The 13,977-nt window shown below is 45.7% G+C and overlaps 1 protein-coding gene across 6 annotated transcripts in view; it reads right to left on the reverse strand.

Moving 5' to 3' along the window:
* Positions 1–13,977, reverse strand: part of Oatp30b (Organic anion transporting polypeptide 30B) — a 260,754-nt gene that overhangs the window by 15,221 nt on the left and 231,556 nt on the right. For all 6 annotated transcript variants that reach the window (XM_077682802.1, XM_077682801.1, XM_077682800.1 and 3 more), the window contains 6 exons: positions 13,650–13,834; positions 12,266–12,530; positions 11,562–11,726; positions 10,475–10,555; positions 4,209–4,326; positions 880–1,042 (listed from right to left, as the gene is read on the reverse strand). In XM_077682802.1, the coding sequence (XP_077538928.1) occupies positions 880–1,042; positions 4,209–4,326; positions 10,475–10,555; positions 11,562–11,726; positions 12,266–12,530; positions 13,650–13,834 (977 nt within the window). The remainder of the gene's footprint in view (positions 1–879; positions 1,043–4,208; positions 4,327–10,474; positions 10,556–11,561; positions 11,727–12,265; positions 12,531–13,649; positions 13,835–13,977) is intronic.

A 13,977-nucleotide genomic window follows, 5' to 3' on the forward strand; every position in this document is an offset into this window, starting at 1 on the left:
CATATGGAACGAAAGTGTGAAACCGGCTTTCTTGGGCTCTGCGAGCAACTTCGCTAAGTGCCATTTATCAGGCTCTGACAATGCTTTGTTTGATGCCAAGCCAAAAGCTTCTCATAATAGACACTGAGTACTACCTATAACCCCAAGTATATATTAAAAAATTTTGTTCAGCACGAATTTTTCACCTGTTAGGTGGCAGAAAATCAAGACAAAGGGTGTCCCTCTGTTTGCACCAGGAAGAACGATAAAAGGAACGAGTCAGTGATAAAATCTAATATTTTTCCTGTCCACTGGCAGTGAACCAGTAGAAAGTCTGCTGTATCCTTCACGGACTCTCGGTGAACAAAGTGCCCTGAGCAAAGAGTTAGAGTTTTAATATCCGATTTAAAGCTTTGCAGGCTGTGTCTCCTATTTCACTGGAATGTAATTCACATTGCAGACGTGGATTCAGTGGATTTAAACACCATGTGCACCTGCTGAATGAGTATGACCGGAAATGGGGGGTGAGGTGGTGGTAGGGGGTGCTTGTAGCCTTGTTTAAGCACATTTAGCTTTTCCAAGGTAAGCTTGTGCCGATGAGTGATGAAATTAGAGCCACAATTTTTGTAGCAAACGCATTCCCATCTTTGCTTTCCATCTCCCCCCCTTGTGTGTCACTCTTTAAACCGTCCAGGGTGTACCAACGAAATGGAAAAGGTAAAGTGGACGAATGTCAAGTACTACGGACAGATGGACAGATCGGAGTAGCAACATGAGGGCTTATCTGTAAATGCCCCCGCATTTGAAACTGAGAAGCGTGATAGCATGGCTTGCACAACTAGTCCTGAACTGCAAAGCTGTTTTCAATTTCTGCACTTTCTAAAACTTCCCGGCACTCACATGGAGGCCGTGACCAGCCCCCGGTCGGCAGCCCGCGTGGCAGGGTGAGAAGTAGGTGATGCCGTTGCGGCCGCACACGGGCTCGATGTCGTTGGGAGAGCAGCGGCAGCCCATGTTGCAGTCCGCCGTCAGGTTCACCTGGAACGTCTCCAGCTCGCTGCTGCTGCATGCGCCAAAGTATACGGACAGGTCAGAGGGAAAACCGAGACACAGTCAGATTAGGCAAGTCAAGTTCATGAACCCCGAAAATCCTGCCTTTCCTCATTTTATTGAGCTTGCCTCGGGGGAGTGTTGAACGCATATCAAGAGTAGCTGTGTTAGGATGAGAAAATAGGGCTAACGTTTTTAAATCGCTTGTTTGTAGCTCGTAAAAACAAAAACAAAAAAGATTTATATTGCAGCAGGCACATAGCACTTATGAACAGTTCACCCTCCCATGTGAGGCTTATGTTAAGTCAATGGTAAATTTGCCAATACCATAGTGCACTAAAAGGGAGAGGTGTGTCGTCCGGGGCCAGTAACAGGGGTACATTTTGCGATTAACATTTCCGATGAGGAACTCCGACACTGAGAAGCACCCCTGGCGGCTGCTGCTCACCGGTCAGTTTTGCAAGTTTTGTCTGTCACAGTCGATCTTTGTTTACTGCTATAAGAAGTCTTATTCCTTAATTTTATGACATAAAGTAGTGCAAAACACCATAAATAACTCTGCGCTTAAAAATCTGGTGGTTAAACGAAACTGTAGATGGCACTGCCTGCAACAGGAGTTCACTGGGAAACTCCTGCACTCCATACGATTTTTTAATTATAAAGAAGACCCACACTCTGCATAGGTTCACCCCTCGCAAGACAAATGGGATGAATGAAATGCAATTTGGAGACGCTCGTCTTTTGTGGACCCAGATGCCAATTAATTAGAAGTTCATGCTGTGACCAGGATTCATGCCTGGCTTTCCAGAACAGTAAAACCTCTGCTCAGTGAATTGGCTAAGTTTGACTTCTCAGCATAGTTTTAGAGCAGCTGCCCAAGCTGCTTCACGCATTCTTGAAGGACCACTAGGAAAACACATTACCTCCCTTAATTAGAAGAATGGGGCAGTTTATATCGCACTACAACTTTCTTTGGCAAGAATCAGTGTTTCTGATACTGAGCAATCCGTGTGATCTGAAAGGATAGATGCCACATTATCCCCTTCCTCAATGTACCTTACCTATAATGGATTTGTGAGGGCAAACAAAACTGGGCAGTCAGAATGTTGCTTACATGTCAGTGAACACACACTGGCCAAAGAAATTCAGCCATAAATTTAATCCATTCGAACTAATACAACATAGAAGGGCATAGTGGCTACATCATGGCGTTTTCCATGGGTTCAGAGCTTGTTTTGGACGATAGCGAAGCTGCAGGATTGTTTTATACGTCAGCACTGAAGGACTACGCATTTGCAAAAGCTTGAAATTCTTTATTTACATGTTGCGTTGTTGCTTTCCACTGTGCTAGTAGTCATCGTCATATGCATCGATATCGTCGCGTTCCTCATGCCAAGCATTACTTGCGCGGTAGCACTTGACAGTGCTGGAGTTCTTTTCTTTTTGTATTTTTATCTTTTCGCTAAAGCCACTGTGTGTGCCGAGACACTCGTTGGTCACTGTGAGGCACACACTCACGAGTGCTTCGCATTTTCTTGGTACTTCTTTCCTGCAACGGCGAACTTATGGCTAGTACAATAGCTCCGCTGTTAATATACAGTTAAACCTCGATGCAACGAACTTCAATGTAACGAAACCCTCGATGTAACGAACCATGGAATTTTTCGTAACTTCAAGTGTATGCACACCATGTATTTTCACCCTCTGTGTAACGAAGTCCCGTTTGCGGGAATTTCAATGTAACGAAGTTTCATGGAGAACTACGCACGAAATTTAAGTTGTAGAGGTATATTTTGGGAGATGCAAGCGCCGAAATGGGGTCTCAATAAAATGCGAACGGCAACACGGGCTGCCCAATGCCGCGGATGCACCGAGCCACAGAGTCTGTCAGTGAGTCCCTTGCCTACAAACTGCGTGGCGTGCATACACGGCTGGCGCACTGCTTCTGTTTCCGTCGGAGTTTAATCGTCTACGCGAGCATCAGCGTGAACCGCATGGAGCATTTTCTCCCCGCAAAAACGCAAAACGCGCCCCGCAAGCCACAGGCGCTCTGACGCAGCCGCGGAGACGACCCACACGATGCAGGTAGCTCCAATGACCGCTTCTAACCGCTCGCTGAAACGCAACTCAAGGGGCAAACGAGAGGGGCACGCGAGAAAAAAACGCGGATAACGTGGGCAAAATTTTCAGAGTAAAATGTCGTATCTCACGTACGCGCTGCTTACTAAAGCGTGCATCAAATATCCTCCGTGGTGGTAAGCCTAATCACCTCTGGCGGGGCCGCCGCCGCCACGTGCCGCCGCTTTGCCCTTCGTTCCAGTTCGCTCATGCTTGTTGGGTTTCATCGTTCCAGCAAGCATTTGTGAATCTTTATGAGCCCTGCGTGCGCGTTTTTTGCACACTTGTGTCCGCGATTGCGAGCCGGCGGCAGCTTCTGGTGACTTGCGCTGTACGCGGCAGTGGGAGGCACCTGACCAGTTTCGCGCACCTGATGGCCGGAGCTTCGAAGCGCTCGGCAATGCCAGCTGGCCAGACGATTTGGCTTACCGCCGCGGAGGATATTTGATGGGCGCTTTCGTAAGCGGGGCATATGATGTTTTACAGTGAAAATTTTGCCCACGTTATCGCTTTTTTTCTCGAATGCCCCTCTCGTTTGCCCCTCGAGTTGCGTTTCAGAGAGCGGTTAGAAGCGGTCGCTGGAGCTACCCACATTGTGCGGGTGGTCTCCGCGGCTGCGTCAGCGCGCCTGTGGCTTGCGGGGCGTGTTTTTGCGGGGAGAAAACGCTCCACGTGGTTCACGCTGATGCCCGCGTAGACGATTAAGCTCCGATAGAAACAGAAACAGTGCGCCAGCCGTGTATGCACGCCATATTTTATTTGCAGGCAATGCTTTAGGGATGAACACTTCATTATAACCGCGAATTTCAATGTAGCGAAATTTCAATGTAACGAAGTAAATTGCGAATTTTACAGACTTCATTACATTAGAGGTTTGACTGTAGTACAATATTTTTACCAGTGTGCTATAAGAGCACACTAGTTAAACCAGGCACACAACTGACTTACCGCTTCTTTTAACTGCAAGAGAAACACCGGGGGAAGGACACTGGCATGACACCCAAGGAGCATTGGAAATTCCGTCTTCTCGATAAGGACTTCAAGACGGAAGCAGCACTCACTTGTTGAAGTAGGGCAGGGTGGCCCCCGCCATGCGGATATTATCACAGCCTAGGAAGTACAGCAGCGTGTAGAGGCCCATGCACAGCAGATTGAAGCACAGCACAAACTGGATGGCCCCTGGGATATACAGCACACACAAAAAAAATTAAAGCTGTTGCACTCAATGTGAAAGGTGTCGGAAGTGCAGAGCAGTGATTCGCCATAATGGGCTGTAGCGCCGTTATCCGCTCACTGCTACCACCCCATGCAATTCAAATTTCCCGCCTTCGCAGTGCTCGCGCGCCCCCTGCCTGACATAGCGCCAGTAGGACTTCTGTTCTTTTTGTGCTTGCTTTTTCCTCCCGCACGTGCCGGCGTTGCACTGCCCCTTTTTTTCGCTTACTATCGTGAAAACCAGCCCAACGAGTGTTCCTAATTAAATGAACGCAGACGCTGCCAGTTAATTATGCGTATTTTGCCTCAAATGTGTGTGCAGTTTTCTTTGTGCTAAACAACGGGGAGATGTATGACAAGCGCCAGCGGTTCAAAATGTTTCAATGCTTATGACTATATAAACCGCTTGGCTTTTGAAGCCTTTGGGTTATGCCACGACGACAGCTGCTACGATGGAACGCCGTGTGGCTCTACTTGGGTCCAGCAAGCGAGGTACGATGACAAGGCGAGCCCCTAAAGTGCTCTGCCTTTAAAAGTCACACACTGCTGAGAGGCGGTGTTAGGGAACTGTCAGCTCGCTAAATCATTGCGCCTGAAGGGTGTTTGACATAATTTGGGCCAACAATTAAAATTAGAAATGCAGAATTTGAGCAATAAAGTGCACATTATTATTTGGTGTCATACTAAGCATCTCGGACTATTTTTGTACCTTGGCTGGTTGGGAAATCAGAACAAAACAAATAGCCCCTGTAATGAGTGAATTCAGTAAAAAACGTTTGACCTCAAGGTTGTAGAGCGTCAAGAGAAACATTTGATGCAGCACTTTCCGCGAGAATAGCAGAAGTGCCGAAGATGCTTTCAATGCTTCAAAAAGAACGCATCAAATACAAGCGACCAACTGGTGCAGTGCATCACTCAAACCTGGCATGGCTGAACATATTTTCGCACTAGACACTGCCACGCTTGCACTTTTCTATAGCACTTTTTTTTAGCTCCATAAAGTTTTTTCTGTTCAAGAAACTCTCAGAGAAACTTCTGATATTCAGCGTATTTACTGCATATCTGGAAATTGAAATTTTTCACTACAATAACTTTTGAAAGTTATTCAGTTAAGCCTACTTTGTTAATGATTTAAAATAATGAGAATAGTTTGAGACAGCCCGTGACACACTGAATGATTGCTTCAAAAGTATTCAGAGAGAGCTCTTTAATGTGGGCTGGAGAGGTCAGCTCTGCTAGCGGCAGTGCTTGCTACGCCAGATGGGGATGATTACAATGCAGTGAAGTGAATGCGAGAGATCGGGAAAGAAGCAATAGAGAGAAAACAAAAGTTAAATAAAAAATGGCACACAATGAAATGCAAGGAATCTCGCAAAAAATGCAGAAGAATTGTATGCAGATAAAACCTACCCAGTGGACCACAGACGTCCATCGAACATCCGTTGGACATCGGTGTCGGACATTTGGACGTCCGTCAGACATCCGCAGAAAGCCAGCGGACGTTTTACAGACGTCCGTGGGATGGTCCGATGCAAAGGAATTGGTCATCCTACGAACGTCCGACAGACGTCCCAGCCGGATTTTCCAATATCCGGCGGATGTTCAAAATTGGACATTTCCAAACCGAAATGTACAGGGGACGTCCAGGGGATAACAAAATGCGGATATTGGATGTCCACCGGACGTCCGCTTCTAGTCCTAAATTTTTCGAATCGGGGAGAACCTGTACTCGCTGTAAACCTCAGTGCTTTGTTGATAACATGCCTTGAAACACCACTCCAGCTTTACGAATACTTCATACAAAAGCCTCTTCTGTAGCTTGTTTTGGAACAACCCTAATTATAAATGCTTGCCCCATGCACTCTGTGGTCAGACAACTCCACAACCTATTCATATTTCTCTTGCCTAGAGTGCGAACAGTGATGTTAAGGACGCATAATACAGTGGATTATCGTCATGACTTTTCAATAAAGACTATGCATACACTGCGGGCAGTTGTGCCAACATATATAAATATGAATAAGTTGTAGTAGGCAGTTACCACCTCGGTGAACAGGATGCTTCAACATGACAGCCGACAGTGTACACATGGTTCCGTATTGAAAAGCGGTTATGATAATAAGCTCGCAACTTTCCACGGTATTATGCTACTGCGAGCATCACTGCTCCCACTCTTGCCAAGAAAAATATGAATAGGGTGTGGAGTTGCGAGTCCACACATTGTGTGGTACAAGCATTTATAATTAGGGTTTTGCCAAAACAAGCTACAGAAAGGGCTTTTGAATTGAGTATTCTTAAAGCTGGAGCAGTACTTCAAGGCATGTTATCAATAAAGCACTGAAATTTACAGCAAGTACAGGTTCTCAAGTTTACTAGAAAACTGAAACCTACACTATTAAGCTTTATGAATCTATACCGAGTATGTTTGGGATATTTCCATCAAATTGCTAAAGACAGAACTTCCAGCAATGCACGCTGAAGAACAAGTTAGCTTGAAAAAGTGAAGTATTGAACCGTTAAGCAGGCTGCTGAAAACAAATATACTGAATGAAATAGATTACATGTTGCAAAATATGGCAGGCAAAACAGATGAGACAATGTCGCAAAGCTTGAAATTTTTTTTATTTGACGCTTTATAACCTCCAATGTAAATACAACCTTTCATGTTTCCATCACGCTTCATGCCAGGAACATCTCGGCTCAAACTTTCCCCAACTCTTCGGTCAGCACCTGCAAAACCAAAAGCAACAATTACAGGTTTCTTTTTGGAGCCACCCGACAGAAGAAGTCAAATACATGTAAATTCAAACTTCATAGTTTATTTAGTCCTATATATGGCTACATAATTAGACACAAAAATAATTTTAGCCTGCTTTTGAACTATTTTGGTTGGCGCGAATCTACAGCTAATGCAGATTCGAGCAATTTTCGTCACAGCAACAAGAAAAGAAATCAGCACACTTTTGTTGCTCCTGTCGCAAGTGTGAATGGACCTTTATACACAACACATTCACACGGTGACTGGCAGCTGCGGAGGGACGTAACTTCGCGCACCGAAAGCCGGATTGGCCAGGCTAAATGCCTCCCCCCTCCCCCCATATTTCAATATTTTTAATCACCAGGTAGCCCAACTCCAAGCTTCGCAGAGTCAGTGGGGTGCGTTTCGATACGATGCATGCTTTCACCTACGCGCTTTGACGGCGTCTATCAATATGAGATGTGCGCACCATAGTGGAGGGCGCCGGATGAATTTTGACCACCTGGTTATCTTTAACGTGCGGCTAAATGTCGTACACACGGGCGTTTTCTCTTCTCGCCTCCATCAGAAAAGCGGCCGCCAAGGCCGAAAATTGAACCGGTGTCCTTGGGCTCGGTAGCACTACGGCTTAGCCACTGACACAGCGGCGGGTATTGATACGTGCGTCTACAAGTGCATAAGCAAGCACGGCAAATATATTAGTACACGCTCCATGCTCGCGTCAGCAAAATGCGTTTACTTCACCGCGTTCGCCGGCATGAGCCACACTAAAGGCACCTCGGCGTAAACACTACAGCCGCGTCCCCTCTGGGGTCGTGAAATCACCCCCATACCTAAAACTCACCGTACAGCTTCCTACACGTTTCGTGACACGTGCCTACATTTCACCTCAAGGCCAATGCATAATGCATCTCTGCACCGAGCTCACACAGTAAAAATTGTTACAACCCTTTCCTTAAACCTGAGTGAACGTAAAAGTAGCCACTGCGCACACCCCGTCGTAGGTAGCGCCGGGCTGAATGCGAACGCGGGCATGCTCAACGACTTTCTTTCAACGAGAGTACGTGCACGTACTGCTGATAGCTTTAAGGAAACGGTATAACTAATTTGTCGCGCCTATGTTTGCGAAGAAAAGGTGATTCCCTGAGCGCGTTTTTACACTGTCATTCAAAACGCTCTAATCCAGTCATGCCTATCTTCGGCACAACGTACGGCTGGTACGGCGTTTGCAGTACACGGAAAGCTAAAGACGATTTCCTCGCCCTCTCCCCACTCACCGGCACTTATAAAAATGTCTTACCTTTCGTTGAGGACGCAAAAAGATGTCAGAAGAAAGCAGCATTCGTTGGCGCTTCACAACTCGCACACGATAGATTGTCGCACACAAGAGCGAATGGCTATGGCTGTACGGCTTGACGTGTCTTGACCAGTGTTGGCTTTGCATCGCAAAAAAGAAAAAAAAACTTTCGTCACACAAAAAAATACTTTTTAGCCTAATTAGCAGCAAATCAAACAATACAACATTGTATAGCAACCCAACTGTTTTTATAAACTTTACGAGATCTGCTGTCGTTCTTTTTAGCGTTTTTTTTAATTCGTTCAGCCCGCGACGAGTTACTTGTGCGCGAGCCAGAAAAGCGCGAGGGTTACAGATATTGCAATTGTTTCCTGAGCTTACAAATTGTTTGCCTCCCGCTGCAGGCAGCAAGAATATGGATAACATAATTAACGCGAGGCTAATTACGATAAGTTACAAACATGATCGAGGAATATTACTTCAACCATATATATGTATACAGACGTAAGATGGGCGTCCAGCGGACGTTATTGATGGGACCATAGTAATCGTCCATGCACAAACGTAGCTCGGACGTCCGTCGGACCAAATTGAACGGACGTTCACGTTTCCCAGAAAAATACATCCGAAGTATGTCCACCAGACGTCGAGCGCGGGACTTGGACGTTCGGCCGTAAAACGGACGTCCTACGGATATCTGTGGTCCAATGGGTAACACCACCTGACTGCTATCTCGGGATAGGCACATAAAAAATAAGGTTATACCCAATTTCTCGCTGAAAATTTCCATCTTTTATGGCCATAAAATAGGGGCGTACGTGTGATACTAATTACAGACTGAGAATGTCACCACAAAGCCATCTGTCAATTAAAAACTAATTTTGTTTCACTGAGAGCCTAAAAAAGCTCACCTTGAAGTGATTTCTGCCAGTGAATGGTAAATAAAATTGCCTAAAAATCAAGGATGATTAAAAATAGTGTGTTCACACCAGCGTACTCAAAGGGCCCTGCTAATATTAATTACAGATACACCAGCTGACAGGAAGTGGCTTATTGATGTTACCTTAAATTAGAATCTTAACTGCAACTTAAAGCTTCTCACAGTCATTACATTATGAAAGTGATGACTTTCCTCAAATGCATGGGGAGGTGTTGAAAGTTCGGAAACACCCTTTTCCATGCTACCATTTGCTTGACACACGCAACTTGCACTAGTTCTTATTCATGCCTCAAAAGAATGGATATTATTATTTTTTAATAATGAAAATAAAATCTGTATTTCTTACGCAAGTAACAAAAACTCGATTTATACTAGTTCTTCAAGTTTCAAAAAGGAACCCACCATATTTTCATTGCATGAATTTAGAAGATTATAAAACTTGAAGATGGTGGACTCTCAGTATGAGTTATCGCGCAGCTGCACCTAACCTGTAATGCTGCACACTCTACGCAGTTTACTGTTCCAGATAATTGGAAAGCTGCCCACCCTTTAGGGCTTCTCTGATACAAAGTTTGTTTGATGTGTCATGAACAGAATAAATTAGTCAATTTGTTAAATGCTCTACCATCCCTTGCTCTTTCGTTGTGATCCGTACAAGTCCCCTTTCACTCAATGCCTTAAAGGTAATTTGAACAAATGAATGAATGAATGTGAACTAGAGAATGTTCACAGCAATATATACGTCTACCAGGCTCTACAGAAGAGATAGAAAACAGGGGCACCGGTTAAAGCGATCTTAAAATCTGATAAAAAAAATTGGTGCAGCTTGCACTGGTGGTGCAAGGCTGGAGTAACAGCAGAGCTGGAGCAACAGCAGAAGGAATGGCTTGACAGATTCGTTGCCATCATCTTTGGCGTGGTGGACCCGTGACGCACTGGTCGCCACGAGACATGGCGCTTAGAGTTTTCTATCTGCGCCGGACGGATTTGTGCCAGCCTAAACATCTCTGTTGAGAAAAATTCAATAGCTGCAAGGCTTTAGCGCATCGTGGCCTACTGCTTTCAGCACCACATACTTGATGGGTCAATGTTAAGGACGGCCTCTTCTTTTTCTTACCTTTCGGCCTCATCTGGAACTTCTTCAGGACGTAGCCACCCAAGAAAATTCCCACGCAGGCCCCAGGAATGGCTATGCCACCTGTTGCAAGGAAACCAAGCAGTAACAGTGAGTGACATTTCTTTGGCCCCAAACAAGAACTCTGCAAAGCACAGCACCGAACACACAAAAGAAAGGAGTTCCCCTATCCCCAAAGACTCTTAAACAGAAGAGGAGCAATTTGGCCAGTATAACACCAGTGCTACTGGGAACTTTCAATTGGCAGTTTACAAGGCTTACTTATACCTGTGCTACAAGGCAACTTTCGGTTGGCAGTTGAACGCTTACTACGAGTGCGCCTAATATATAGTCAATAAGCCACTCGATAGACAATTGGTTCAAAGGCCTTCAGAAGGCCTTTGAAACGGCCGTGTAGCACAGGTATTAACCTCCACTATATGTCCGTTTCAAAGGCCTTGCAAAGGCCTTTGAACCAATTGTCTATCGAGTGGCTTATTGACTATATATTAGGCGCACTTGTAGTAAACGTTCAACTGCCAACTGAAAGTTGGCATGTAGCACAGGCATAACAAGTGCGCCACAGTCGGACAACCTGCTGCAGAGGCTCAGTGGTTAAGGTGCTGTCCTGCTGAGCCCACGAATGAGGGTTTGATACCGACCGCAGTGGTTGCTTTTCTGATGGAGGCGAAAAGCGAAAAAAACCCATCTGTCAATATGTCAGCACACGTTAAAAATCCGCAGGTGGTCAAAATTAATCCGGAGCCCTCCACTGGGGCACATCTCATAGCCCAGGTTCAGCGTGCTAAAGCCCACAATCAAATCATAGTCGAACGATTCCCCACCATATTGACAATGCATTAGAAGGCCTTCAAAACGGCTGCTGTTGCACAGGCATAAGAATATAAATACCCCGCTAAAGCAAACACGAATCGCATGAGCGAGGGGGGAAAGAAAGAAAAAAAGGAAATAGGGGCTACTTCATCAACTACAGATCATTCAACACTGTGGCCATATTTGCTTCCGAAAGTTCAGCTACACAAACCAAAACAGCCCTGAGATGGCACGACTGAGCAATAAGCGTTCTCACCCGTGAAGACGTTGGCCTGTGACTTGCCGATGTTGAACTGCGTCTCGAGGTACTTGGGCAGGAAGACGACAAAGCCGCTCACAATGGCCAGCTCCATGCAGGAGCCCAGGCAGGTCACCATGTAGATGGGGTTGCACAGCAGGCGCCACATCGACGCCGGGATGTCTGCGTTGTTGCACACCCTCTCCGTGAGGATGAACTCATACTGGTTGCATTGCGCAGACTTGTTTCATCGAATGAGACTAACAATCAGACCTGGCAGGTGTCTTTAGGTGATTTACTAACTATATGCTCCACATTCCCTGAACAAACCTTCAGATACTCCCCAAAATGACTTCTGGAATATATATAAACAAATGGCTAAGATAGAAGACCTGTTGCAATTAATTACATGTTCAGTTTACTTCATCCGATAAAAAATAAATAGCCGTATCAAGCCAGAACAAAAGAAGTTAACATCTCCCCATGTAACAACCTCAGCAAATGACAATGAACAAGACACGCAAGCTTTCCGCTGACACCCAGCTAATGCGACCAAAAAAAAAAAAAATCTAGAAGAATTTTTGTCTGAACATCACAGTAATGTCAAAAAGCAGCACTTAGAAGTGCATCATGTGACACCTGAGAGTAACCTAGCACTGACCAATTCCGACCAGAGAGAAAGAAAAAAAGAGTGGGGCACAGAGGTGAGCCTTGGAGGGTACCTTTGATGTCCCGGCCGTACTTCTGCTTCAGCGGGACCTCGTGGTGGGTGGTTGAGGAGTCGGTGCGGCGGTGCTGGTGGTGCTGGTCAGTGGTAGAGGCGGTTGTGCTGGTAAGGGTCCCCCCTGAGGGCTTCCACACCTCCACTTTCTGGTTGAGGCCGGTGGCCATCTTGGGCCCTCCACTGCTCATGTACTCCTCCTCACGCCGCAGCCGTGCCTTCTCCCTCTGCAGGGCCTTGGGGAATGCAAAGAAAGGCACCGCCACCTGGGAAAGATGGGGAGGAGAGGGGAGGGCGTGAGAGACGACGTTGAAGGTGAGGGGAGGACAAGGGGGAACTTGGTGTGTGAAGCACACACGTGACATTTGCAATTGCAACTTTGTTTTTTGTTTCTTTTTAAACGAGCAAAAACAATGTGAAAATGAAAGTCTTTAGCATGAACTACTCTGGTAAAAACTGGGGGTAAACTGAAGTAGTCTGAAATCCCTGTTGTAGCGCGCTAACATGACAGAACATGCTTTTTACTAATACAACCTCTAATTTCTCAGAATACAATATAGGACCATAGGCTGGTGGTGTGGATGTGAATGCAGTATAGCAGATAAAATATAGTATATAATAAAAAAAATTCCCTCATTCTTCAAACAAACAAAATGCAACATAGGAAGGCAGATTGACATGGATATAATATAGAAGGCCAAATCAATAAATCAGTCAATCGATTAACCAACCAACCAACCAATCCATTTTAGTTTTTTTTTACAGGTGATCGCAACTGAGTACTCCTGCGGAGAAAGTATTGCTTGGTTAATCTTCGTTATCTTGTTTTTGTCTCTTTTATTAGTTAATTAAGCCATTACTTCAAGGTCAACAAGTACATGTTAAACTTGAAATCATTTACACGATTGTCCAGCTTGACGAGCACCACACTGAGCATTGAAATCGATCTAAGTACTCTCTTGACCCATCCAGTCTCTGAAACTACTTCAAGACGATAAAGACAGTAGAGGTGGTACACTGCACAAACACGAGGAGGAAGGCCACATACAACACCAACAAACAATGGTCTTAGCACTGCTGACTGCACCGAAAAGATTAAAAGTATTCCTTGAGGCTAATGCCATCTCCCCACTCCCCAAATTGCAACACACCTTTAGTACGAATACGTGCACTCTAATGTCAACAGCGGTGGCTCACAACTATTTGCCAGACCCAGAGTTATAAAAAGGGTCCGCCCTGAAAAGAAAGGGATGTGCTTGTAACGAAAGGCTCACATAATGCGGTGTTTTTTGGTCAGTGATAATCGGTACGGTGCTGGGTGTATCTCGATGCACCAAACTATCCCCCGACGTGATTGAGTAAAAGTACCAGCAGTGCCACCATACCAGCATAAGGAAAATGCCGCAGAGGACGAATCCGGCCCACCAGGCTCCAATCCAGCGGGGGCTCCCCGGGAAGATCCCCCGGGGCACGGTGCCACCCAGGAAGGAGTTCTCGTGCTGTGAGAGCAGGAAGCCACCCAGCAGGTAGCCCACCACCAGGCCGAAGGCCACCGTGCTGTACATGCAGCCTGCAGCACAGGGCAAACAGGGAATCAAATAGGGAACACGGAGCAAATGGGGAATAGGCAGGGGTTTGTTGCGAGATGCTAACGACCACATACTGCGTAGAATAATAAAATACCAAGGCAACAAGTGAAATAGAAAACGGTTT

This window comes from Haemaphysalis longicornis, unplaced genomic scaffold, assembly GCF_048455015.1.
Source record: "Haemaphysalis longicornis isolate Haplotype H1 unplaced genomic scaffold, Haemaphysalis longicornis Haplotype H1 scaffold_9, whole genome shotgun sequence".
Lineage (NCBI taxonomy): Eukaryota > Metazoa > Arthropoda > Arachnida > Ixodida > Ixodidae > Haemaphysalis > Haemaphysalis longicornis.